General features: G+C 29.9%; 1 protein-coding gene across 1 annotated transcript; it reads right to left on the bottom strand.

Annotated features, from left to right (window-relative positions):
• Positions 1–11,567: 11,567 nt before the first annotated feature.
• Positions 11,568–19,521, bottom strand: LOC129962077 (peptide 1-like). Its single transcript, XM_056075796.1, has 4 exons — positions 19,393–19,521; positions 14,985–15,093; positions 13,836–13,945; positions 11,568–11,952 (listed from the first exon to the last, which is right to left on the bottom strand). The coding sequence occupies exons 1-4, from the start codon at positions 19,435–19,437 to the stop codon at positions 11,923–11,925; spliced, it is 294 nt and encodes a 97-aa protein (XP_055931771.1). The 5' UTR covers positions 19,438–19,521; the 3' UTR covers positions 11,568–11,922.
• Between the last annotated feature and the right edge of the window lie 6,525 nt (positions 19,522–26,046).

The following is a 26,046-nucleotide window of genomic DNA, read 5'->3' on the forward strand; positions in this document are numbered from 1 at the left end:
GTCATTTTAGTAAATATTCGAGTTTGATAAGGATGTTATGATTTGTTTTAAAAACTCTATTCATTTCCTCTGCTTTCAGGTTTATTTTGATCACTTTATAAAACTGCACGCATATTTCTATGTAATCAATAAAATAATCAAAAAATGCGAAAAAGTAAGAATGTGACATCAGATTTTTCAAAATCTGTCCATAGTCTCCCAAACTTCCGAAATTAAAAAATGACACTGAAAGGTTTCCGTTTGATTTTTTTTTCTGTTTCAAAGGTAGTTGATAGAGTTACCTTGTAAATTGAAACAAATTAATCTCCGAAAATTAAAGAATATTGCCGTATCCAAATTTTCGCACTCTTATTGTAGGGTTAAAAGCCTCTTAACGTAGTAAGAATGAGATATAGAAAGAAAGTTTATGAATTTGATTTTGTAATTAAAAATGAAGTTTGATTAATTTTTAATAATGGTTGTAAACCTTCTGCTAATTTTTTTATGTTTCACGAACAATAATTAAAAACAATTAATATGCATTTAAGATCTAGAATTGAAATTTACCATGCATAAAAATATAAAAGGACAAGTTATTTTTAATAAAATTTATTATGATTTTATTTACATTATGATTTATTTTTTATGCTTATTATCAGTTTCTAATGCATATTCTTTTAACAATGTTGCTTTAATTTTACTAAGGCTTATTAAAGTCTACCACTAATGCTTATGAAAAAAAAAAAAAAACTAGAGTATATGATTTCCACTGTGTAAAAGCCGGTACCCTGGTATAGGGGCAGCGCATCTTTCCCATGATCTGGCGTCGGGGCTCGAGTCCCAGTTCGAGCATGGTTGTTTTCTGTGTTCTATCTTTGAGGTGTGTGAATGTTTCCACCTGTAAAAAGGGGTTATGCAAGCGAATGTGACGCATAAAGTAGCTAAGTCGTACTCTTGGCCTTAGTTGGCGCTACTGAAAAAACAAGAGACGCTCACTCAGCTTAAATCACTGACAGATAATTGTCAGAGAGCCTGTAAAATGCCATAAGCCACAAAAACATAAACATGAATATGTTCTATTCTGATCATACAATGATGTACAAAAATTACCCATGAATCACAGCACAACTACTGTGTAAAAAAAACAGAGGGATGTCTGCTAAATTCTTTTTTTATTTTCTTGATTATGCACAAATAAATAAATAGCTCCAGACTTTCTTATTTTTTTAAAAGCATGTTTTGTTAAAATAAATGTGTGTGTGTGTGTGCTTTTTTTTTTTTTTTTTTTTTTCGTTTTTCAATGACTAGAGGATTATCATTAAATGAATACTTGTCCTTTCAAAAAGACCAAAATTTGGCCTTTAAAAGTGATGGTAAAGGTATTAGAGATTTCTCGTATACTGCGCGTAAGTAACAATATAGTTTCTACCTTCACCAGAAATTCAGATAGAAGAAAGAGAAAGAAAACGAGTAGGCTAAAAAGTTAATACCTCGCGATGAAAGAAAACTTATTCACCAGCTTAAAAAGAGCAGTGAAAGCTTTGCCAAGGTTCGAAATTAAGCAGGAGTTAATCATGTGGCAAACCAAACAGCTTACAACTACATAAAAGCATCCAAAAACTTCATTTTCGAAAAGCGAATGTAATATCCAAAATGGAATCAAATGCATATTGATAAATGTTTATTTTGGGCTAAAAAGCACATATCACGGACCATAGAATGGATTTCAGATGAGAATGGAATTTTCAGATGAGATGAAATTCGACTTGTATGGTCCAAATGGTTATCAACACTACTGGCATTGTCTGAAGAATAAATAAGAAATTTATTCAGTTCGACAAATGTTGTGGCCTGGTTAGCAATTGAATATAGAGGAAAATTAAATCTGGTCTTTGTCAATAGCAGACAGAAGTATACAGACTATATTCAAGTACTAAATTCTGATCTTCTTTATGGTTGTGAATTAGGAGAAAAATGGCTGTTTCAACACGATGGAGTCTTCATTCACTGCCAATGAAGGTAAAAATTGTTCTTGGAAATATTGTACAAATGTTACCATGACCAGTTAAAAGCCCCGATCTTAAAGTGGTAAAAAACCTCTGAACAATGCTTATTTATCGACTGGTGAAAACAATTTTAGCCCGTCAATAAGTTTCCAAAGCATTGGAAAGTGCATTGAATAATTTTTGTCAAACAGAAACCCTATCTTTATATGATATATGAATATTTGAAACCATAAAATCAATGGGAAGAGAATTTTTACTAACATCTTATTTTAATGCAGTATACTTTTATTCATTGCATTATTTTCCTTTTGTTCTTTTACAGAATTTCGAACAGTAGGAACTATTTTTGTTGCCTTTAATATTTTTTTTAATATTATGGTAATGATACCTATATTTTCTTGTTGAGTGGTCTGTAAAATGTTACCATAAAAGTACTTTTAGTAAAATTAAAATATTTCTACTTTTTTCTTTAGAAAAGATCTAGTATACTTCTATTATTCTATGCAGTGTAATACCACCTAAGTGCAATATATTAAATCATTATTACTTTCTTTCATTTAGAGGGATTATAAGTAACGGGATTTAGAAAAAATTTGAAATTCAATAAAATTTAACAACTGTTCAAGAGGAATGAATGAGGACGAATCACTGGGATTTAATACTATACAAACTAAGCTATTTTAATAAGCTTAAATATCAATTGTTTCCAAAAAGAAAAAGTTAGTTTTTTGAAAAAGAGGCATTTTCTTTTCTTACGATATATCTACGAAAGAATTTTAGGGAAGAAAGTAATAATAAAATAAACAAAAGACATTCATGTTATTCAAATAGAAAATACTAATATTTTTAAATAATTTCATTATGAGTTGGGTATTTAAATATATCCACAGGACTTTTCTTATAAAGAAAGACTTTAACAGTAATTTGATTAATAAACGAAAATGTCTTAGACTTTTGTTCTGAAAAACATTTTATAATTTAATTAAAATTAATGAGAAGAATTTTTAACGGAATCCAAGGGAGTAACTTTTTCTCTTATGTAACTTTTAAAACGATAAATTTACGGTATTATAAGTTGTCAGAAACTATAAAATATTAATATATATATAATGAATGACAATTGTAGTTGTCAGTTATAAAAATACAATTCATGCAACCGTAATTATTTAAATATACTTCATGTTTATTAATGGCAAATTATTTTGAAAATTCTCTTCAGCAAATACAAAAACTATTTACTATTTCAAATGCAAGTTCAATATTGTTCTGTTAATGAACCATTAAACCTAAAGGATTGTTAGTCATCAAAAGGAGAAAAAATTTTAATGGAATATTGAATCGCCAATCAACCTTTTAAAAGTGCAAATCGCTAAAACCGTATGCAGGTTCTGAGTTCAGAAAGTACTCTTATACGTACTCATGTGGACGGCGGATAAATCCCACGTTCACATGTGTACATATAAGACACACGTCAACGTATCTGAAAATCTTTAAAGAAGTTTAGACTCAACGTATGAACAGGAATCTTCGATGTTTATGTCTTAGTTACCAGAAATGCTGAATGGTGATCATGCCTTAATTTTCAAGAACACGTTGCAAAAATGTTGCAAAATTTTCTGGCCGAAATGTAATGAGGCATGCGCTTCATTCATGATGGTATTATCGGCGTATGACTCTGCGTTTTAATGTGCAGATTGTAAACGCTCGATACATAAAATAAACATTTCTTATTTTAGGATATTACGACCAACGATTTAAAGTATTTTCGTGAATAAATCTTTGAAATGTTGCCGGAGCATTCCGCAAACCAAAACTCATTCTGTTAAATTCGTAAAGTCCAAACGGAGTAATAATAGCCGTTTTTTTCTTGTCCTCCTCTGCAACAGGAATATGAAAATAGGCCTTAAAAAGGTCAATTTTAGAAAATATGACTTTGTTTGGCAAAATGTGCTGAAAATCTTCGAGTCTAGGAATTGGATATCTATCTGGAAGTGTTTGGTCATTCAACCTTCTGTAGTCCCCGCATGGTCGGAAAGATCCATCTTTCTTCGAGACCATATGCAGTGGACTGGCCCACTCTGATTTAGATGGACGAATAATATTATTGTCCATCATAAACTTAAATTCCTGTTTGGCAGTTTCTAATTTCTTCGGATCTAATCGCCTTGCTTTAGAGTACACTGGTGGTCCCCTAGTTTCTATGTGGTGTTTTATAGTATGCTTTACATCAGAAATAAAAAAATTAGGTTTTGTAATAGATGGGTACAAATACAATAAATCTGAATATTTACAGGCACTGTACATTGTATTTACACTGACGTTTAAGGCAGGTGCAACTTTACCTTGAGTAGAGAGGTTAGTTATTCCATCAATTAATGTTTTATTCTTAACGTCAACTAACAAATGGAAACGATTTAGGAAGTCTGCTCCTAAAATTGGCTGTTTTATATTTGCTATGATAAAAGGCCATTGGAATTCACGACGTAATCCCAAATCAAGGGTTAATACTTTTGTTCCATATGTTTCAATTTCAGTTCCATTTGCAGCATATAGTTTATAGTCACTAGTCGAAATTTGTTTTGCGGTATTGGGAATAATGCTAACATCAGCTCCACTGTCCACAAGAAAACGCAAACCCGTTTTTTGTCAAAGACAAATAGACGGTATTTACGGCAATCTTGATTTACTTCCGCAGCAGAACTCGCCGTTAAGTCTGCTGCTGATGCTAGTTTTCCGAATTTGCATTTTTCCACTCGCAAGGTTTCTTGCATTTATCGGGATGACATTTTGCTCCAAATTTATAATGATAAAAACAGTACTTACCAGCAGGATTAAATCGTTTACGAGACGCGCTGCGCCCCCGATTGTTTTGATTAGCAGCTCTGCTCCTTGAACGACTGCGTTCAAGTTGTAAGCGGTTGATTTTACGCTCTAAAGAAACAATCTGCGAACGTAAACTATTTATTTCACTATCCTGCTGTATATCACCTCTAGATGTAGCATATATTTCCCGATTCGGATGCATTTCTACAATACGGTCAGCCATTTCGGCAAGTTTTCGGATATCTTCATTGCTGACGATTAGGATATTTCGGATGGAATCCGGCATTTTTTGAAGAAATAGAGTTTTCAACACATTATCCGAAATCCCATCTGTCGCCAAACTACGCATTTTTTGAAGTAGTTGAGTTGGCCGTAAATCGCCTAACTCCATTTCTGACACGAGACGCTGAATACGTCTATTTTCACTTTCTTTAAAGGTATTCAGCAATCTCTCCTTCGCAGCGGTATATTTATTTTCATTAGCATCAGTGACTATATCCCATAAATTTTCAACAAATTTTGGTTCCATCTGCGCAATTAAATAATGAAATTTTGTTTCCTCTGATTTAATACCACTAATGGAAAATTGCGCCTCCACTTGGTAAAACCAAATTTCTGGCTTTTCTGTCCAAAATGGAGGTATTTTTATACTAACCTTGGCTACTTCACCATTAGCTGCAGTTTCCGTTGCACTTAGTTTCGGTTCGTGTTTTTCGCTGGTCGCCATTGCAGTTCTGTTTCCGGGTCACCACTTTATCGGCGTATGACTCTGCGTTTTAATGCGCAGATTGTAAACGCTCGATACATAAAATAAACATTTCTTATTTTAGGATATTACGACCAACGATTTAAAGTATTTTAAAGAAATTAAAATAAAATCACAAACTACGTCAAATCCAAGCAACGGCGAGCAACTCACTCGTTCTATTTATTTTTACAATATGAATCTCGTTGCCAGATGCAACAGCAGAAAAATAGTTTTATTTAACACAAAAATAATATATAAAATATTTTTGATGCAATTACTTCAAAAACAAACATGAACAATTATAACAATTAAACAAATACAAAACATTAATAATTATTTATAATATTTAGTTACGTGTGAACCACAATAACTTGCGATGATGAGTTGCGTTACTCACAACCTGTTCCTACAGTATCCCTGTATATTTTATCTTATGATGTGTACTCAAGATGATGTTACATACTCGAGAAAGTGGATTGGACTTGCGAGACCCAATGCTTGACCTCCTCGTTCGTCGTATCTTGTGGTGACGCTTTATAAGCCAGATAACAGCTACGAGACATGAGAAATTTCTTTTGTCTTGTGGTCATGTTACTCGGCTACGAACCATAAGGTTGTGAGTTCGATCCCCGCCTATCGCCAGTAGCAACAATCTTAATCAGTATGACTTTTTTCTGTGGATCATCTTAAATCGCTCGTTTATATAACATTCTATGGATACAACAAAATATCTCATAGCGCGAACTGTCTTTACTACGATAGACATTGGAAGCATACGCGATATTTCCCAGCATGTCCGAAAATATTTTTACATCTTTATAGATATTGTTTATACACCGGTACATATGCTCATAAAATGATATGTGGATTTAATCACACTTTTAATTTTTTGCTTTGAGAGTGAATTAGAAGCAACTCTTTTTAACCATTCTTGAAAGAGGTATATCTTTGGTCTTCTCATAATACTAAGACATAGTAAGGATGTACTCTGTGGTGCAGTGCAGTACAATACTTACAGTTCCACAACTGTAGAAGTTATCATAGATACATCCAAATACATGGAGATAGGGTGAGAAAGATCCATGTTTGGAGCAGGGTTCCTAATCCAGTTGGCAGATTTCTTGGTCAATTCAGATAGAACTGCTTGGTCTTAGCAGCCAGTATCACCTTTCTCTCATAGTTTTCGCTCTTTTTACAGCAATTCATTCGGAAAGCAGTTTCGGTGAAAAAGTTGGGAAATGGGATTGGTGGTTAGGATTGGACATGTTCGATTATACTTTGACTTATTAATCAGCTTTCTTATTTCTGTCATGGTTGACATGCGACTTAATCCATAATTTTTTTATGTTTTGATGATTATATAATATGATAACAGAATCTGAAATATTTTTCTGCTTGCTTAATTGGAGCTTTTAAAGTTGAATACATTAAAATGTGGGCAGTATTATCAAGGTGAATTACGATTATTCTATAGAATTTTTGGGATTTCACATAAATAATAATATTGCATTATATATGATTGCCAAGATTCCACTTAAAATATTATATTGCTCTTACTGAGTTTCGTTTCCATTTATGTGCTTAAGTTTTGTATGTAAATAAGCAGAATGATGATTCTTTTTGTCATATTTTCAACCATTTTCTTGTAACAACAAAAGTTTCTTTTTCTTATGCTGGAATTTCACTGCTTGATTTCTAGTGTTATTGAAATAACATGAAGTTTCTAGTGAAAATTATGTGTAACCAATGTATTGCATTTTGATAATTTCAACTAAAGGAGAATGGGAGCTATGACCGTGCTGGAAACTACAATCGACATTCTCAAAGAAGAATGTTCGAATCGTTCAACAGGAAATTCAATACATAATCTGAATTTCCGTTTGTCTTTTTGCAGTTCAGATGGAATACGACGAATGCCCAACAGTGTAGCCATGCAAAATTCATATTTGAAAACTACTAAGTAATGATGTCATAAATGCAGTGCAAGTTTTTGTGAATGGCATGCTGCAATAATGATATTTGCAATAGATGAAACTTTTAATTTACCGACAAAGCATACTTTTATATGGGTGGCAGCATTAATATACATATTTGGATAATAGAAATACCTAGTGTCGTCGTACCAGTTTTCCTGTATCTGGCTGTAATATTGAATTGATCATTTCTTTCAAAAAAAATAGTTGTTTTCTTTGTTTTTGTCTACAAGCGACTACTGCAACAACTTATAGTTATGACATAGTACGCCATCAAAATATCTCATCGTGAATAACAGAGTCCGGTCATATTGAATGGTCGAAGTATTTAAATTCCTCTGGGGACATGTCAATGAACATATAGTTGCTACACAGGGCATATATACAGGACATAGCACAAACTGATTTCTTTGTTCGCCAACCTTGAAATATATTCCTATGGGAATTCTGGTGGATCAGGCATACTGCCACAATCCACAAATGACTAGCGGAAATGAAACAATACATTTCTAATACATGCGAAACCATCTCGAGAAATTTGCAGGAGTTTCTGAAAATTGGTTTTTTGAAATTACTTGTTGTTAGAGCAAATGATAGATATTTTGAAAACATCATATAGTAATTTTTGTAGAATTCATAATCATGGTTTGAAGAATTTTTATTTGTAATTTCAGTTTTTTTTTTTTTTGGGTGAAGATTCACTTTTTTTCTTATATTTATTACAGAAAATGATGCACTTTTCCACTTCCCTTCTTTTTAATTCATGTTTTAAATCAATTTATCATTTTTGGAAACCTTGCATGATTCTTTTCAAATTAAATTCAAATTTAAATTAATTATGTTGGAATAGCAATTCATTCATTTCTAAATAATGCTAAAATAACACCGAAATTATACTCATTAATTTTATTTATTTCTCTTTAATTGACAAATTTGCAAATGCTGTGCTTCTAAAAATTGAATCCAAGACAAAATTATGATCGATCGGACGTGTGTAAGCAAACAGGTAATCTCTCTTTCAAATTTCAGTATATGCAATTCCATTGAGTTCATCAATCAAGATTCTAATTTATTGAATATGACAGTTTCAAGATCAGCTATATTATATTGATATTTTAATTTCTGGAAATTTGCTTTATAACTAAATGAGTTATGTCAAAATAGTCTTTTCAGACTGCGACATTTGGATGATGCTTCAACAAGAGACAATTAGGAATTCTGTAACAGTTCATTATTTTAATAGATGATATTTAACATTATGGTGGATTCTATAGTTGAAACGAATGTCCATAATTTTGTGACCAGTTTTATAATCAAAGTACGAGAGCACATTCTTATCTGTTACGCTATAGATGAAAATTTGCTGAAGCCGTTAGAGAATAAATTCGTGCTTTTATTATATTCGCATCAAATCAACACTGTGCGTCTTTCAAAAAGATAAGGTGCTATATCAGAGCATGAAGATAAGGTGCTATATCAGAGCATGAAGATAAGGTGCAGTTGAACATTAGACGATATAATGATTTTCAAACTGCCATGCGTATTCACGGCAACATTTTTTACTCAAAACATCTTTAATGAAATTTTGATTTTTAAATGAAGATTTAATTAATAAATGAGCGTAAATGAAACATCATGAAGGATAATCAAACTTGAAGGCCAGGACCCATGTAATGTACCCCTGTTAAATATATACAAAAATACTTTGCTATGTATTAAAATTGGTACAAAAGATGCAAAAAAAATTTTTTTTTCGATGACTTTTAAAAACTTAAAAGTATTTATATTTTATATGTATGTTTGTGGTTTCAAGAACATTGGTTTGTTTAATAAATCGAATATTATTTTCTCAAGAAACTGAAATCATTTTTTATTAATATTTAAAAACGTGCAAGGTTGTATTTTCACTTTCTTAGATTGTCGTAGATGATTTGATATTCTTTCTTAGATTTTCTTAAAACAATAGATTATCTTAGTTATTCATATTGACAAGTTTTTTTTTGTCTGAATGAAACAGTATTTAAATGTGCAATGAATATAATATAGTTCATGCAATGAAATAAAAAAATTATTATTTTCAATTTAGTGAATATATTATAATGCATTCATAATTATATTCTAAACTTTTATTAAGAAAAGAATTTCCTGATATAAAATCTAAGGTCGTTTGCAATTTTCATTACATAAATCCACAGCTTCTATAACTTGACACCCAGTATCGCTCAAAAAGAATGAAAGCAAGTTTCGCAGTTAGAAAATTTTAAAAAGTAGGAAAATAATTAATTATTTTAATTTCTTATAGTGAACTTTTTTTTTGTTCATTTAAATTAATATATGAATCGTTTGAATATTTTTCTTGTGTGCGGGTGCATATGTTTATGTTCTGAAGAAAAATTTTGTAGTTCGAACGAAAGAAAAAAATCTATAACCCCCCCCCCCAAAAAAAAAAATTCTACAGTTTTTAAAGATATATTTTAAAGGAAGTTTAAATTATCATTTGATAACTGAAAGGCTAATCTTCAGTAAAACTTAGAAATTATGATTTTTTTTCATCCAGATTATTAGTTTTCTTTTTCATAAAAACAATAAAGAATACGCGTGCCAATGCTATATAAGAGCATCAGCCTTTGGAACTTCCCATTAAAAAGTTCCAACAGTAAGTTTTATTTCCATTTTAAAAATAATACATAAAAAAATTTATTTCAGTATTCTTATTTTAAAGAAAATGAGAAAAGGAATTATAGAAAAAGAATTTAAGAAAAGAGAGTTGAAATATTTTGATATTTATGAATCAGAAGTTTCCTTGATTCTGATAAGTTTTATCAGATTAATTTAGTTTCCACGATTTTTTTCTCTTTATTTTTACTGTTTCGTAAAATTTAAATGTTTTCAATGCAGTGTAGTAAATAAACAAAACGTATACTTTAAATAAAATGCACTCGTTCAATAAATACAGAAACTTTCTTCATTTTCCGGCAAATTTATTATTTTCCATAATAATTATCTGCAGTACAAAAATTTGTAAATATTTAGTTAAAATATATTTTAAATGCTACTTTTACAAAGCATAGGATGCATCAAAAGTCTTCGTTTATTTAAAAAATTTCACACAATGGTTGATTACAAATAAATATACTACACAGCATTTTAAAGAGGAAGCCATATGCAGTAGAGAATGCCCTATGATTACTGGTAATCATGTTAAAATATGAATTTTAAAATAGTTCCTCTCGTAATTACATAAAAGTGGTGAATTTGTTCCAGATGTTGTAATGCTCCTGACTGAAGTGGATGCGTGTGTGTGTCTGCAGAAAAGTGAAGAATTGTGGAACTGGAAAAAATTTCCAGCCCTGTTTTAAGTTGCAGTTTTTGAAAAGAAATTTTCCTTTTAATTTTAAAGCTATGTAAAAAACTATTTCCTTGAATAATTCTTTAGGAAGTTGTCGATTAAAGACATCAAACTATGCCAGAAACAACAGTAATGCCTCAATGCAAAACTTAGTTCTGACTATTTTTTATCAATAACTATCAAGAATATATTAAAAAATAAGCAATTTATTTTTTTAATTATTGTCTTAGGTCTATTAAATTAAAGTCTTCCTAATTTTTCATTTTACAAATCTTTAGTGCGCAGTGTAATTCCTTCAACGTATACTGCAAAAAATCTTCGCAACTGAGTGCGCTGTTGCTTGTTACATAAACTATATAAGACGGAATGAATAAAAGCATTAAATGTCTTTTAATTCTACACGCGTTCGATGATACTTCCTATAGTACTTACTTTTTTATTTGGTAACTTACTTTTTATCCATTTTTACTATTTGTTGTAACTTTTTAATGCTTTTATTATCTATCCTACTTTGAAAAGGAAAAATTTGAATATAAAATAAACAAATAAATATTCAATAATCAAAAATCCATGCATTGTCTCAAAATAATAAGATAATTTTTTTTTCATGTAAGTATGCATTGAATTTCTTTGGCCTTAAATAGCAATATGCGAACTAATTTATCACATGGAAAAAGAAAACACAAATGTCAAAATATTACCAGTTTTTATTCAGATCTCAAAGTACAATTTTACAATACAGCAAATATTAAAGCTTCAAATTTGTTTATTTGAACAGATAAAAATGGCAAAAAGTATATATTATTTCACAAAATATACATTCTTTTATTTTTCAAGCACAGATACAAAATATTTAGAATAATTATTCTACTATTGATTATATTGATTTCTGGCTTACATAGCTATATATATATTTTTAGTAAGCTACAAATGTATTATTAATTTTTTTTTAAATAAAGATAATTTCGAGTAGCATTTTCTATTGATTGAAGCAGAACAGTAAAGTCACTTCTTTCTTGCTCTTCTAAAAGATTCCTCTGTTATTTATTTCCTTATGCATTTACCGGTAATAGACTGGAAGAAAAAAAATACTCTTTTAAATGACGGAAACAAAACAATTAGAATGGTTATGCAATATGAATAATGTAATAAAGATTCTTAAAACTCCACGGCGCAACAACTTATATTTTATTTACTATCAACTGTTTTCAATAAATTTTAAAAATGTTTTTTGCTTGTTTAAAAAATTACACTTTTTTCTATAAAAAAGATAAAGGAATAGTTATAAAATTAAAACTTCTAGTTTAGGTATAAAATATATATATTTATAAAATAAATATAGGTATAAAATTAAAACATATCGTTTAGACATTTTGTTGAAATGTTTTACTGTTATTGTAAAAAATTTCAGATTAGTTACTACTGAAGAATTTATATACACATTTACTGCGTATTTTCTTAGATATGATTGTTTTTAATGTATATTTTATGAAACATCACACTTTGCATCGAACTGCAGCGATATCGAATGTCAGTGTCAATTTCTAATGACCAAAATGTGTACATCCATCAGTGCAGGTCAAATTATATCGTTTCCAATTAATCGTTTACCGATTTCCAATTAATCGAATGAAGCCCGATTTTATTTCTAGTGACATAGTATCTATTTCCATCGTCTAAAGGAGTCTGATTTGAAATAAACAACGCCATTGCTGCTATCACTTACCGCTCTGTAGATTTTAGACATTATATACATAAAAATATAAAATTCTTAGTTATTGAAAGCTAGAAACACACAAATTTATTCTCTCAGATCAGTACATTAGATGATGTATCGCTTTCAAAAGGGAATCGATATTTATAAAAACCAGGGCCAGTGATTTCCCTGAAGCTTCATATTCCCCAAAAGCTGTTACACCCCACACAAAACTGTAGACCTTAGGTAAGGAGAATCAGAAGTCTTTTATAATATTGACAAACAATAGTTACAAAATATAGATCTTTGATGTGAATCTAGCACTTTAACGGAATAAAAAATACGAATAAGTATTTTAAGCGCCTTTATTACGTTTGATTGAAAACAAAATTTAACATGAAATTGCAATTGTTGACACAAGATCACGTACTCAATTTCCTTGATTTAAGTCATTATGTTTATGCGTAACTATGTTTGCATGCATACGGAAGTACAGATCGATAGGCTTTCAATCTTTTGGTAGATTTAATTCAAAATTTCATAACAATCTACCTTTTAGAAGCTAAACCTGTACACCAATTTTTAACTATCTAGCTCCTTACATTTTGTAGGGTTGAATTCGCTTGTATTCGAACACCAGATAGATTGAATTTTCTCTCAATGAATTTTGCTCATAATTATACAGATATTTACAAATGTATTCTAAAGTCTTTATACAAAATTGTATGCATTGAACTCAAAGCGTTCTTCACTTATGCGTTCAAAAGTTGATAAACATATATATTGCCAAAAATAAGTTTTTCGATTTCAGGTAGGTTTGAAACTTGGAGATTCATCAAAATCTCGACTTACAGTTTTTTTTAACGATTAAAATACTTTTTTTGTATTTCGTATACAAGAAAGAAAAAAAGGTATGCTGCAATTCTCCTAATCAAGTGTTTGTGAAACGCAATTTTATTGATAAAGAAATCTAAGAACTGAATGCAAAAAGTCTTTAAAAATCTTGAGTTACTTCCTGTCTCTGAACAAAGCTATGCTATAAATTAAATATTTCTTGATCTACGCGCAATAACCTTCTATGGCTATATGGCAACATCCTTGCAATAGTGAAAAGATAACTGTGGTTGATTTCACGGGATTAATCCATATTATTTTCGATAAAACTGCAAAGACTCATAAAAATAATTCAAATTTTAAATATTTCTATATTAAGTTTTTAAAGAATGTTTTTCTAGGAATTTAAGTATGAGAATGAACTTACTGATCCGCTGTCATCCTCTTCGCAAACAAGACCATCACCACATGGACATTGCATCAGGTACACGTGCTGGTCAAACTTGGATTTCAATGACTTCAGCTCACATTTCTCACCTAAGTAATCAAAATAATACGATGTTAAAAAGATAGTAGCGATTATTAATAAGACTCAAAAGTAAACTCCATTTAGTATGATTTTAAAATACGAATGTGATGAGGATGTCGTATCCGCGTCACCACGGAAAGGGGGTGCAGTAGCTTCTGAGGGTAAAATCTTCATGTGTCTGACTTCCAGCTCACATGAAGATGAAACTCACACATTCGCTAGCACAATCCCTTTTTACAGGGGGTACATTCACACACCTCACAGATAGAACACAGATGAAGAACAACCATGCCCGAACCGGGATTCGAGCCCGTAAAGCCCAGATCACGAGGACGAGGCGCTACCCCTATGCAAGGAAGCCGGACAAGAATCTGATAAATTCAATTTAATTAATTTTTTCAAAGGTATTTAAATTTTTAAGAACTATTCCAAAAAACCTAAGTTGTTCTTAAAGTGATATTTAAAATATAATATTTCATATAATAAACAGGCAATTTACTATTTATGTCGAAATTGAAAATAAATGAAACTGTATTTCCTTGAGAGTTTTCATGATGATTGAAAAAAAAAGCTTTATAATTATTGGAAGGCCGAATGTGAAAGCGTAATAATCAAATTCCATCCGTCATTTACTGAAATTAAGGTATCTGATACTAAAATATGTCCACTCTATATTTTGATTTATGATACGGATAAGAATTCAAATTACTAGACTATTTATTTTATAAATATGAAATTGAACCTAATTGATACCAAGGTTTGTATTAAACGCAGAACAAAATCGTTTTAACTAGCAACAGTTGTTATTCTTCGTAAAGCTTGAACTTATTTTCAATAATTTAAGTAAATAAACCTATTTCAGTTTTAACTCATATAAAAGAAAATAAATTATCTTAATTCCAACAAATGAAGCATCGGTATTCAATGAAGATGGATTGCCTAGGACTTTATAAAACAGTTTTTTTACCGAATGATGAAAAAAAGTGCCAAAATTTATAGTTTTAAAAGGGTTAAATGACACGAGAGCAATATATAAATGGTCCTTACCTTCACCCAAGAGAGGGCGGCACCTTCCGAAGATCCCAAATTCAACGCAACACTCATCCTTTCCACACCTTTCAGGTTCCGATCTGCAGGAAATGGCATAGGATGGCACCTAATAAACAGAAAATTACAATAAGATTTCGCTTAATATCGTATGGCGTACAGCCGTATAAGGCATTTTTAACCATACCAGCTTGAATGATATAAATCCCATGGTGCTGTTCTCATTTCCTTGTTCGCGAATTAAGATACTTAATAAAAGTCAGTTAATTTTTGAAATATCAAACTCAACCAAAAAAAAAAAAAAAAGAAAGAAAGAAAGAAAAGAAAAGAAAGAAAGAAATTTGAGTCTCTGGTTTAAAATATTGATAATGTTTTACATCAGATTTGTCGGTCTTATCTTCATCCGATTTGATTACATTACCTGTTGCATTTTGAGAGTAACGAATTTACACCACGTATTTTTCCTCCAAGAAAAATGCAATTTAAAAAAATCCTTTTCATGTTCAAAAGCATTAATTCCTTATCATGTTTACAAATTCATTCAATGTTATCAAAATTGAATAAATTTTTAAAAACTGATTGAATTTAAAGAAAATTTGTACGGAAATAAAATTATCAATGAAAAACTAATATATAGAATTTTAAATGATAAAAAAGGCATTTTGTAAACAAATATGTTAAGTTAATGTGGGAAAATATGAAAATTTGATTATTTTTTATTATTGACTTCAAAATTTCTTTTATTTCCCCCGTTTTATCTTTAGCTCAAGAAATGCCAAATTACCATTTCCAAATTAATTGCTCAAGGTGCAATTGTTTGCCATTTAAAGTTTTTGAAATGAATTTGCATCATGCATAATGCAATTTACAGAATCACACCAGATAAAAAAAAAACATTATCATGTTAAAATCCATATTAATTTACAACATGTACTTGTACCTAAATAAATATTCTCATTTTCAGCTGAATTTATTTCTCAGGGAACGCGGGTTGCTTAACTGCAAGACAAAATCGACTCACAAGCATCATCTGATAATAAGGGCGTCAACAAAGAATGGTTTCTTTATCAGAAATGCAGCTAATTTTTTGAAATGTGAAATTTACTATGACGTAAATTTCACATTTTCAATCACAACTTGCAGAATTCTCCAAAAACTGTATATAAATTTTGAATAATTACTATTTCATAAATGTGATTAATAACATATAATAAATTAATTAATACAAATGTAAATGTATCAAAATTAACTAATATATGCATACCATTCAAATGTGTAAGTACAATTCATTTTGGATTTAAATTAATATATGCAATAACATTTTATTTTTTACTATTGCATTTTTTCCTCTCTTGATGCAATACTTTTTCACAAAATAAATAGTTTAATTAATTGTTATTAGGAATTATTGGGCTACTGATAATCTTCATTTGACAATGGATTTACATTTATTAGCTATTATATGTGTGCAGAACTTCGTATCTGGAATGTTAGAGTTATGGTTAATTTACCTTATCTTTAAGAATACTAGTGTTTTAAAAATGTTCTAGAAGTTATTACAGAAATACTTATGTCATTTGAAAGGGTTTTCTTTAATGAATTAATAATGATATTTCCAATGAGATGAAACACCTCCGAATTACTATAACAAAGTAATTAGCTTGTTAATTGGAACGCTGATGAATCAGATCTAAGAATCCCCCTCAAGTGCATTGTATTCTCAAAGAAATACTCTTTGTGTAATTACCTGAAATGTTAATTTTTTTTAATTCAATATCAAAAATAGTCAATGAATCGACAATAGACAAAATGCACCAAAAGATCAAAGGGTGCCTTGAGAACGTTTGTAATTCCATTGATTGGTGTAATCAACATTGCCAAACTGTCGACCACGAATGATGGTCTACAGATATGAAGTAGGATTTTATTTTATTAATCAATTTGAACTTTGTAAATCAATTTGATTTTATTTTATTAATCAATTTTTAATCAATGTGAACTATTTAACTATATTAACTGTTTATGAAATAGCTGTTCAAACTTTAATACACATAGAACGAACTTAATGAGTTTCCGATACTCGGGCCAGAAACAAATATCCAACGAAAAAAAACTATCATATCTTAGCAGTGGATCGTGAGTTAAGAAGAAACACTGCATACCATTTCAGAAATGCTGGAATAAAATACAAAGAATTTGACAACCAAAATAATTTGTAAAATTCTGAGACATACTCCGGAAACCCTTATGGACAAAATCCTAGCTTTATGGCAAGGAGTTTTGTCTCAGTAAAACTTATCATCGGATTTTGAGATAACAGATACTATGAACAAATATAATTGATCCATAATGATTTTCAAATTGTGCAGAGTTTCCATGCTACTATCCATGATAATCATAGGCTTATGTTTGAGCATGTGAATGTTTCTTATTGCTCGATAAAATTGGTAGTACCACTAGCCAGGGTGCTACATTGAACAAGCAATTATTTTGCTGCGACAAATTGCTTATCCCTCCATCATTATAAACGTAAGAGAACTTGGAATTTGTCTGGCCAGGCAAATCGTTTTTGTAATGTTCAATAATCCAATACGATACCGACATGCCAACCGTAAGTGCAAATAATGATGATGCAAGATAATATTGGAAATTTGTTGGAATCGACGATAATGAAAGGCATCGAAAATCACTTCTACGCTGTCCAACATTAAAATCCGTGGCCAATCAATCAAATGATGAAATTTATTTTCATATAACTAGTAAATAATGATAAAATTTATTTTCATCATTTCATATAACTGATTTAAAACTGACTTGTACAAGGTGTCAAACATTTTTATTCTTAGTTCATACTGCTGGTTAAAATTCTTTGAGAAATTCTTTGATTCTTCAAATAAAATGAAATTCGTTGAGCAGATTCAATATAATCGGAATTGCAGCTTCATCGCTCTGATGAATCAGGCAAACCTAAAAATCATGATAATGATGACCAACGATAAGGATCTGTTAAATGATCCTTGGAAGTGTCTTGCACGAAAAGTTTCAAATAACTTTGACAAAAAAAATTATTTATCCTAAATCTCATTAAGTAATAATATTCATCTCGTGTTATAAAATAAAGCATATTTTTCCTTCATACAAACATAAATATATAGTTACTTCATACAAACATAAATATATAGTTACTTCATCGCTAGTTATTTCCTCCTGATTCGTATATTACACACAAACCTAACACCTCTTTTGGATAGTCAACAATTTGCCAATAAAATAGCTGTTATGTATTTTTTTCTGATAAAAAATAGTATTCGATGAAACTAATGTATAAACCTTTCATACTACTAGAGGAGATATTGAAAAGCCTTTTTCCCATTAATTTATAATATTTTATAGCATAATATTGCAGGAAAAAAAAACCTCTTCACGACTAATGTCAAGATGATATTAGTTAATAATGATTTGTAAATATTTTAATTTATATTTTTATTGGGAGGGTCTGAGCAATGTTTGGAATTGTAAAATCTTTATTATAGTAACAATAAACTTATTAATTTACAGAAACATGTATATTATTTTTTCCTAAAATTCTCTATTATTTGACACATCAATGAAAATTTGATTTCTGAAAAAAATTACGAAAGATGGTGCTAAATTCACTTGGGTAAAAATAAAAACTAAAATACAAGTGAAATGTCACAGAAAATCTGTTAAAATTCCTATAATTGTGAATCTATCATTGTTTTTTTTGTATGTGTTTTCTTAATAAATAAATTTAAATTAAATGATCCAATTTACAGTCTTATTTGTCGCATTTCATTTTTATTACAATAACCATAATACTGAAAGTAATCACTTGTGAAAGTGTTTGACTGTTATGAGAATTTTTTTATGCATTAATGATCATTTAATTAAATATACTCTGTCTTAATTAAAATCACAGAACCTCGCTTCATGATGCATATATTGATAATTCATGGCTTCACATAGCAAATAAAAAAATAATTCATCACTTCATAATGTATCGTATTTGCATCACCTATATTTTCTTCTTTTAAATTAATTTTTAAAATTTATAAAATGAAATATTGTTTATTGCTCGGTCTACATCTAGAAAAGTATTTTGATGAAAAAAATTTTTAAAAACAGTTAAACATATTTTCATTGTTTTCAAATTAAATAATTTTTTTCCCAAAAATTCCCACATTTGTTCGTAATTTACATAAATGGAATTGTGTAACAAATTCATTTAAATAATTAATAAATTTAATAATTATAATTTTAAATTAATACTATAGGCGGAGTCTACAGAATTAATTTAAAAACCATCCATGAGTAATATTATGAATTGGAAAATTTTCATCATTAATTTACAAAAAAATTGTAACTAAAATTTTCTACATTTACTTACAATCAAGGCCAAACAAAAGAGAAGACAAACGAAGATAGCTTTCATTTTTCTTGGTGTGCGTCCTACTTGGGAATCAGATGACAGTACAGATGATTCTTATCAAAAATAACGGACTTTTATAACGCTGGAGCTACCGAAAGTGTTTTGCATCTCATCTGTCGGTTTCCCAAAGAACTAGAAGCAGATGCGCTAAATCAATTGCATTTCACTTGATAGTCAAGCACTGCAGTATGATTTGTTTTAATATTTTGTCTTAGGCTGATTTTCCCTTTTCAAATTTCTTTACCCCTTTTCAAAATTTCTTTAATATTCGCAATAAAAAATAACTTTTTCATTAAAATCAGTTAAATAATTAAATATTATTTTCTTCTATTTATCATTAATCAACTCCTGGTCTTTTAAAAAAATTTAGAATAGTCTTTGCACCCATGGTTCCGCTTGCATTCATCTGTTCAGTTTGCATAAAACAATTAAAACTTGTACCCTCTGTCCTATAAAAGTAGTAGTAGTATATGGTGAATTCAAGTTGTCCCAAAATTATATTAGAAAATGAAAATTAACTCATTACGCTCGGATGGTGCCATTAACCATTCAAGATGGTGCACCATTTCGACTTTTTATTTACTTATTTTTCAATTTTGATTGTCAAAAACGCCTACAGAATGGTAGAAAAATTCATATTTTCAGAGAAATTCGACTTAAATCAATTAGTATATTTATTTTTAAGAGTAATAAACTACTCTTTCTATTAGGTTAATAATTATGCATCGAATTACTTTTTCTGAGTGCAAAGGGGTCATTCAGAATGCAATTATTATCAAAGAACTAGATTAAATTAAGTATTAAATTAAAAATGTTATGCCTAATTTTTATCTTGAGTGTTCTGATAGTTTCTGGATTTTTCAATAATTTTGATACTGCATTTTAAACTTATAGGTAGGATCCCTTGGCTAAGGAACTTTACTTTCTTATTCTTTTCTGTGGGAAATAGTTAGATGATATATGAAACTTTTGTGAATTTTCCTTTTCCAAAATTAGGAGCTATATATATATTTGAGAATTTCAATGGCTTGAACTGCTAATCTTATGACGCCTCTTTTGCCAACAGGTATATGACTAAGGTTTTCCAATTTTTCTTCATAATCTTTGTATTTAGGTCCACAGTTTTGATTTTTCAAACAATCATAGAATGAAAGTCACCTTGGTAATTATTTTTTAAAGTACATTTCCATATACTTGATATGGCTATTCTGTTGTCCTTAACTAACCTCTTTTTTCAACTCACCTAACTAACCTTTTCGCTTTTCTTTGATTCAAAAAGAAGAGAATAATCGCACCTCGATTTTTTTTTGGAAAAACTCTCTTTCTTTTCCATCTTGCTTTTAAAATGGGTTAAAATTCCTTTTATTTTAACAACAGAACACAATGAAGCATTTGATTTTGATCAGTAGAAGAGATTAGAAAAATAATTAGAATTCGTAATAATTAGGATGATCTAAGAAATTGGAAATTATGTAAAACAAATGGCAGATGTTATGGAAGATTGATTTTGATTGAAGGCTTTCACTTTTGTGGTGCAACATCATAGCTTACAGCCGCACTCGCCAATGATGCTTGTTTAAATATTCAATTGCTACTATTATTAAAGAATACGGAGATTTAAGTCGTTCTATTTTCGAATTGTTATTCCACTCCATCAGAAATTTCAGGACCCTTGCTATGTATTAGATTCATTGTCATTTGGGTGTCAAAGGTGTCTCAAAATTAATGCAAGATTTGAATTTACCACCATTTGTGCAGTAAAGTGTTAGCAACCTAATTAAAAAACCTTTGGTAGCTGATAATTTTGAGTTAGTAAAAATGGAGTGGGATACAATAGAACAACGTGTTAAAATAAGATTTGAATTAAATACAAATCACATTTTTTTTCTTTAAATTGTTGAATTGAATCGTATTGTAAATTACACAGGCTAAGATTATGTGCGGAATAACACATAGGGCAAATGGCCTACACGGCTTTCAGATAACTTTAAATTAAAACAGTAATGATTAACTTCAGCAATTATAAAAAAGATCCATTACTAAAGTTTTAAGAAATTGCAGTTGGAACTCGTTTAAAATGGATATCCTGTATATAAAAAATATATTTGCTTTAAATAATACATAATTAGTGAACCAATAATACAGATATTTTAAGAAACCATTGAAAAATTTTTCTTGTATTAATTTTTTCCAGAGAATAACCATGCTTCGTGTTTAGATTATTTCATGTAGAGACGTGCTAAAAGTTACACTTTTCTAGATTTAGTTACTGAGAGTTAATTTGATAGAAATGCGTTGATAAAAGTTATTTTTTCTGATGTTTATGCAAGTTAGATGAATTAGATAGATTATATTTCATTTTATTTCACACTGGCTGCCTTTGACGATTAGTGGGTTCGAGTTATTAATGCTCTCTAAAAAATTTCAATTAAATATTTTATGCAAATTGATCTCTTTATAACTTCTTCAAATATATTTTTAAACTTCAATTCACATTCATAATATATCATTCAAACTATTATAGAAGCCTTATGCCGTTATGTTCATTGCACTATGTATATCTTCAATTTTCTGTGAGGCCCCGTAAAATTTGAACTTAAAGGTAACCGAGCACGTTGAAAAGGTCGATTTCCACTAAAGATGACAATTTAAAAAAAATTATTTTATTGGATAGACCAGTGTTCGAGCTATCCAAATCAGGTTTATTTTTGTCCCTATGTTAATTAGAAGTCAAGATATTAATATTTTAGCAATGATTGGTAAACAGGAAGTAGGCATTTAAATAACCGGAACCCCCTATTTAAAGGGCCAAAAATATGTTAAAAATTCATATCAACGCAAATTTAGTTTTAAATGCGCAAAATTTTTTCCAAGGAAAAATTGAAAATGTTAATGAGAGTTTCAACGGTGTTTTGTGGAAATTTGCACCTAAAGATGTCTTTGTTGAGCTCCGAGTCCTTAGATTAGGGACATTTGCATTACAACATAATACATTTTAACAAAGGTTTTATAGGATTACTGAAAATCCTTAAGGTTATTGGAGTGTATCCTAGTGCAAATGCAGTTAGAGCATTTGCTGAGCTCGACAAAAACAGAACAAATGAATCTAGGTGGCATTAACTGCCAAATGCAAAAATTGCCAGACAAAAAATAAAATTATTGAAAAAAGGAAATTATTTAAAAGCTGAGGAGGAAGAAGGTATGATCTATAAATGTGGCGAATTTAAAGTATGTACACACATAATTTATTATTAAAAACATGTTATTGTATACTTTAAATATATTTTTCTCAAAATTGATTTTCAATTATTTTTTGCTCATTTCAAATGAAATAACTCAAAATATAATTATCATATTACTATGAAATTTGGTGGACTTGGTCCTTATGTTATTTTCTAAAAAATATACTAAAAAATTAGATTGAGTGAATATTTTATTTTTTTAACTTACAGCCTATTGTTTGAATAATGTCATAAATTTGCTAAAAATTTCATGATAAATCTCGATCTCGATGGTAGCTTATGGGGGCACCCGTCCTTGGAATAGGACTATCCCCTTAAATGACAAAACTGGTGGATAACATGACTTTTGGTATATTGCCATGATAACTGTGATGGGTCTTGACTCTGCGGTGGAAGGAGAGTAATTGCCTTGGATTTTCAAACGAATTTTGGTCTTTGCAGGTGAGGGAGAGTGGGTGAGCTGTCTCGGCCAACAGGAAAGCAGGTTGTCAGTGGAGTAGGAGAGGGTGATGCAGTGGGTTTTCGGAGCTCGGTGCGGGATAAACTATTGCACCTGGGGGACCAATCAGAAAGCTGGGTTATTGCTGTGGAATGTCTTGACTTCTGTAGGAACTTAGCCGATCAGCGCATTCATGATAAATCTTCGACTGGTCCTAAAATTTATAATTTATTATTATAACCATACGCTTCCACTTCATTCTCTAGAGAAAACTATGCAGTTTATTTTTGTATAAGTTTTGTTCGGGTGAGAGTAATAGTTTTTGGTCTAGCCAAGAATTTCCTTAAATTTATGCTATTATATACCAATTTTCAAAAATTATGAATGCGCATTTCAAATATTGACATTCTATTGCTAATCTTTAATAGTCTTAAACCCAGAAATATGGTAAAAGTGTTTCGACGCCATGTTTTTCTAAAAAAAAGGCTCCGAACGTGTTCGGATACCGTAAATAAAAGTAATTAGACTTCAATTAATTCGAAAACTTTCTTGCTGATACTAAAAACGAATTTCTTAATATGAGTAAAGAAAATAAAATCGTTCAGCATTAAAATTTATGTGGTCTACAATTTTTTTTTATAATATGCGCAATATCTCAAAAATTATTCAACAAAATTTCTTTGATTCATTTTAAACTTCAATTTTTAGTTTTACTTTCAAAAGAATTTAAATGGTGCAAATAATAATACTTTATTTTGTTTCAATAAATAAATGTACCGAAAAAATTATGAAATCTGAATTTTATACTGTCCTTTACGCAGTTCAATATATTTTATAAGGAATCAAACTCAGTGAAATATTCTTGACTCTCCACACTTCAAATAAAACAAATTAGAAAAAAAATTCTTTCTTCTGCACAAACCTGAACGAATTATGAAGTTTTAATTGGTTTGGTTATATTAACGTCCCGTTTGAAGCAATACTAGGGCTATTTTGTGACGGACCTAGTAATTTTGAACCGTGATCAGATGACGAGGGCGACACCTGAGCTGGCACCTCCTTCTCCACACCACACCACAGGGAGGACGTTTGGTCATGACGGATTCAACGTGCAATAGACCCCCTTATAAGATGATTCTTCGGTGGAATCGGGTCACGAACCTGGAATCTTCCGGTTCCGAAGCCGAGACCTTACCACCAGGCCACCGCGGCCCTATGAAGTTTTGAATATCATTATTTTAGGATAATCAACAGTTTCATAATTATAGAGTAATTAGCTTTAGGAATGTCCTGGTGGTGATTTATATGCCTTCTATGAGACAGTCAATAAAGAAATCTAAAATCTGGCATTTTTATAAAACATCAAATTTATATAACATATTCAGATTTAGTCGCAATACGATGGGCCATTTTTTTTTCTATTTAAAATGTAGTATCCTAAAAAATTTTTGATAAATATGAATTATAATACCGAGGGACTGTATAAAAATATTAAATTCCTATTTCAACTGAGCATTTATTGACTTAAACTGCATAAAATTGTATTTCTTACTTCATTCAGATAATTTTTCCTACTAGATATTCATGCCTGTTCATGATACTAAATGATCCAATTAGAGTGGACATTCTGTAATCATATTTCTTAAATATAAATAATATTCACCTTAAATACTACAAAAATATTGAAACAATAAAATAGATATTTTAGAACTTCGCAGATACCTTTTTCCTGCACTTATATTTCTAGAAAATATCATGATTCAAGTTTATCTTATTTCTTACAGATGCATATTGCAAGTTGCATTTTTCTAGGCTTAATTTGCAATAAGAGTATACTTAATCTTTTAATTTGAGCTTTTGTCAATGTAGTACACGTTGATAAAAGCTCATTTTTCTCATGCATACGTAACATCGTTTTGCAGAATAATTTTTATTCTTATTTTATGTGAAGTTTAGTTTAGTTATATTAACATCCCGTTTGAAACAACACTAGGGCTATTTTGGGACGGACGTCGTAATTTTGAACCGCGGTCAGATGACGAGGGCGACACCTGAGCTGGCACCCCCCCCCCCTCTCCACACCACACTACACCAGCCGGAGGACAATTTTATGTGAAATAAATTGTTTGAAAATATGACAAAAGCATTTTTAATTGATTAAAATTCGAAACTTGGTATCAGAATGGTATCAAATGGTTCGAAAATGGTATCATTGAAAAGATGATTTTTTTTTTTTTTTTTAAATTTAAGATGATGTAAAAAATTATTTCTGTCTTGTAATATTTCCGGACGTTATTGCGAATATACATCATAATTTCGCTTACTTTTTGATTGATTAAAATTTCAAAAAAATGCCCTCCATGGTACACCACCACATATACACACGCATACATACACACAAACACATATCATCTTTATTTAATAAAAGATAAAGATGAAAGTGAAATATAAGCGAAAACCTTTTTAATTTTAAGATGATGTAAAAATAATTTTTGAGCTTGAATATTTTTGGAAGTTATCGCAAGGAAGCGGCAAAGTTATGCTTAATTTTGAATTAATTAAAATTTTAAAACATGCTCCTACAATCGCTTGCACATTTCCACCCTTGAAATTATATATCTACTTAATTCGGCAGCTCTAGGTCAAACGGTCCGACAAACATATGCATACATATTTATCTTTATTATAAGTAGAGATACAATGGTAAAGCGAACCATGTATGTAAATTGATAGAAATCAGCAGCATACAGATGGGATTTTTAAATAAATAAAAAAATAAAGATATAGTTATCAGAATGGAGAAAAATCTGCTTTGCTCAGCACTGATTTGAATTTAAAAAAACAAAAAGAAATATCTTTCAGAAAATTTTCTGTGATAAACTCAGAAATAACATTATAAATTCTCCGAAATTATTCTTAGCAAGCAATACA

The sequence above is a fragment of the Argiope bruennichi genome, chromosome 2 (genome assembly GCF_947563725.1).
Source record: "Argiope bruennichi chromosome 2, qqArgBrue1.1, whole genome shotgun sequence".
NCBI classification, from domain to species: domain Eukaryota; kingdom Metazoa; phylum Arthropoda; class Arachnida; order Araneae; family Araneidae; genus Argiope; species Argiope bruennichi.

Excerpts from the sequence above, each read along its gene's own strand:
- LOC129962077 (XM_056075796.1), bottom strand. The coding sequence starts at position 19,437 with ATGAAAGCTATCTTCGTTTGTCTTCTCTTTTGTTTGGCCTTGATT. Across the intron at positions 13,946-14,984 it reads CCGCCCTCTCTTGGGTGAAG|GTGAGAAATGTGAGCTGAAG; the intron begins GTAAGGACCATT and ends TTGATTACTTAG. Across the intron at positions 11,953-13,835 it reads AAGAGGATGACAGCGGATCA|TCTATTACCGGTAAATGCAT; the intron begins GTAAGTTCATTC and ends TTTTTCTTCCAG.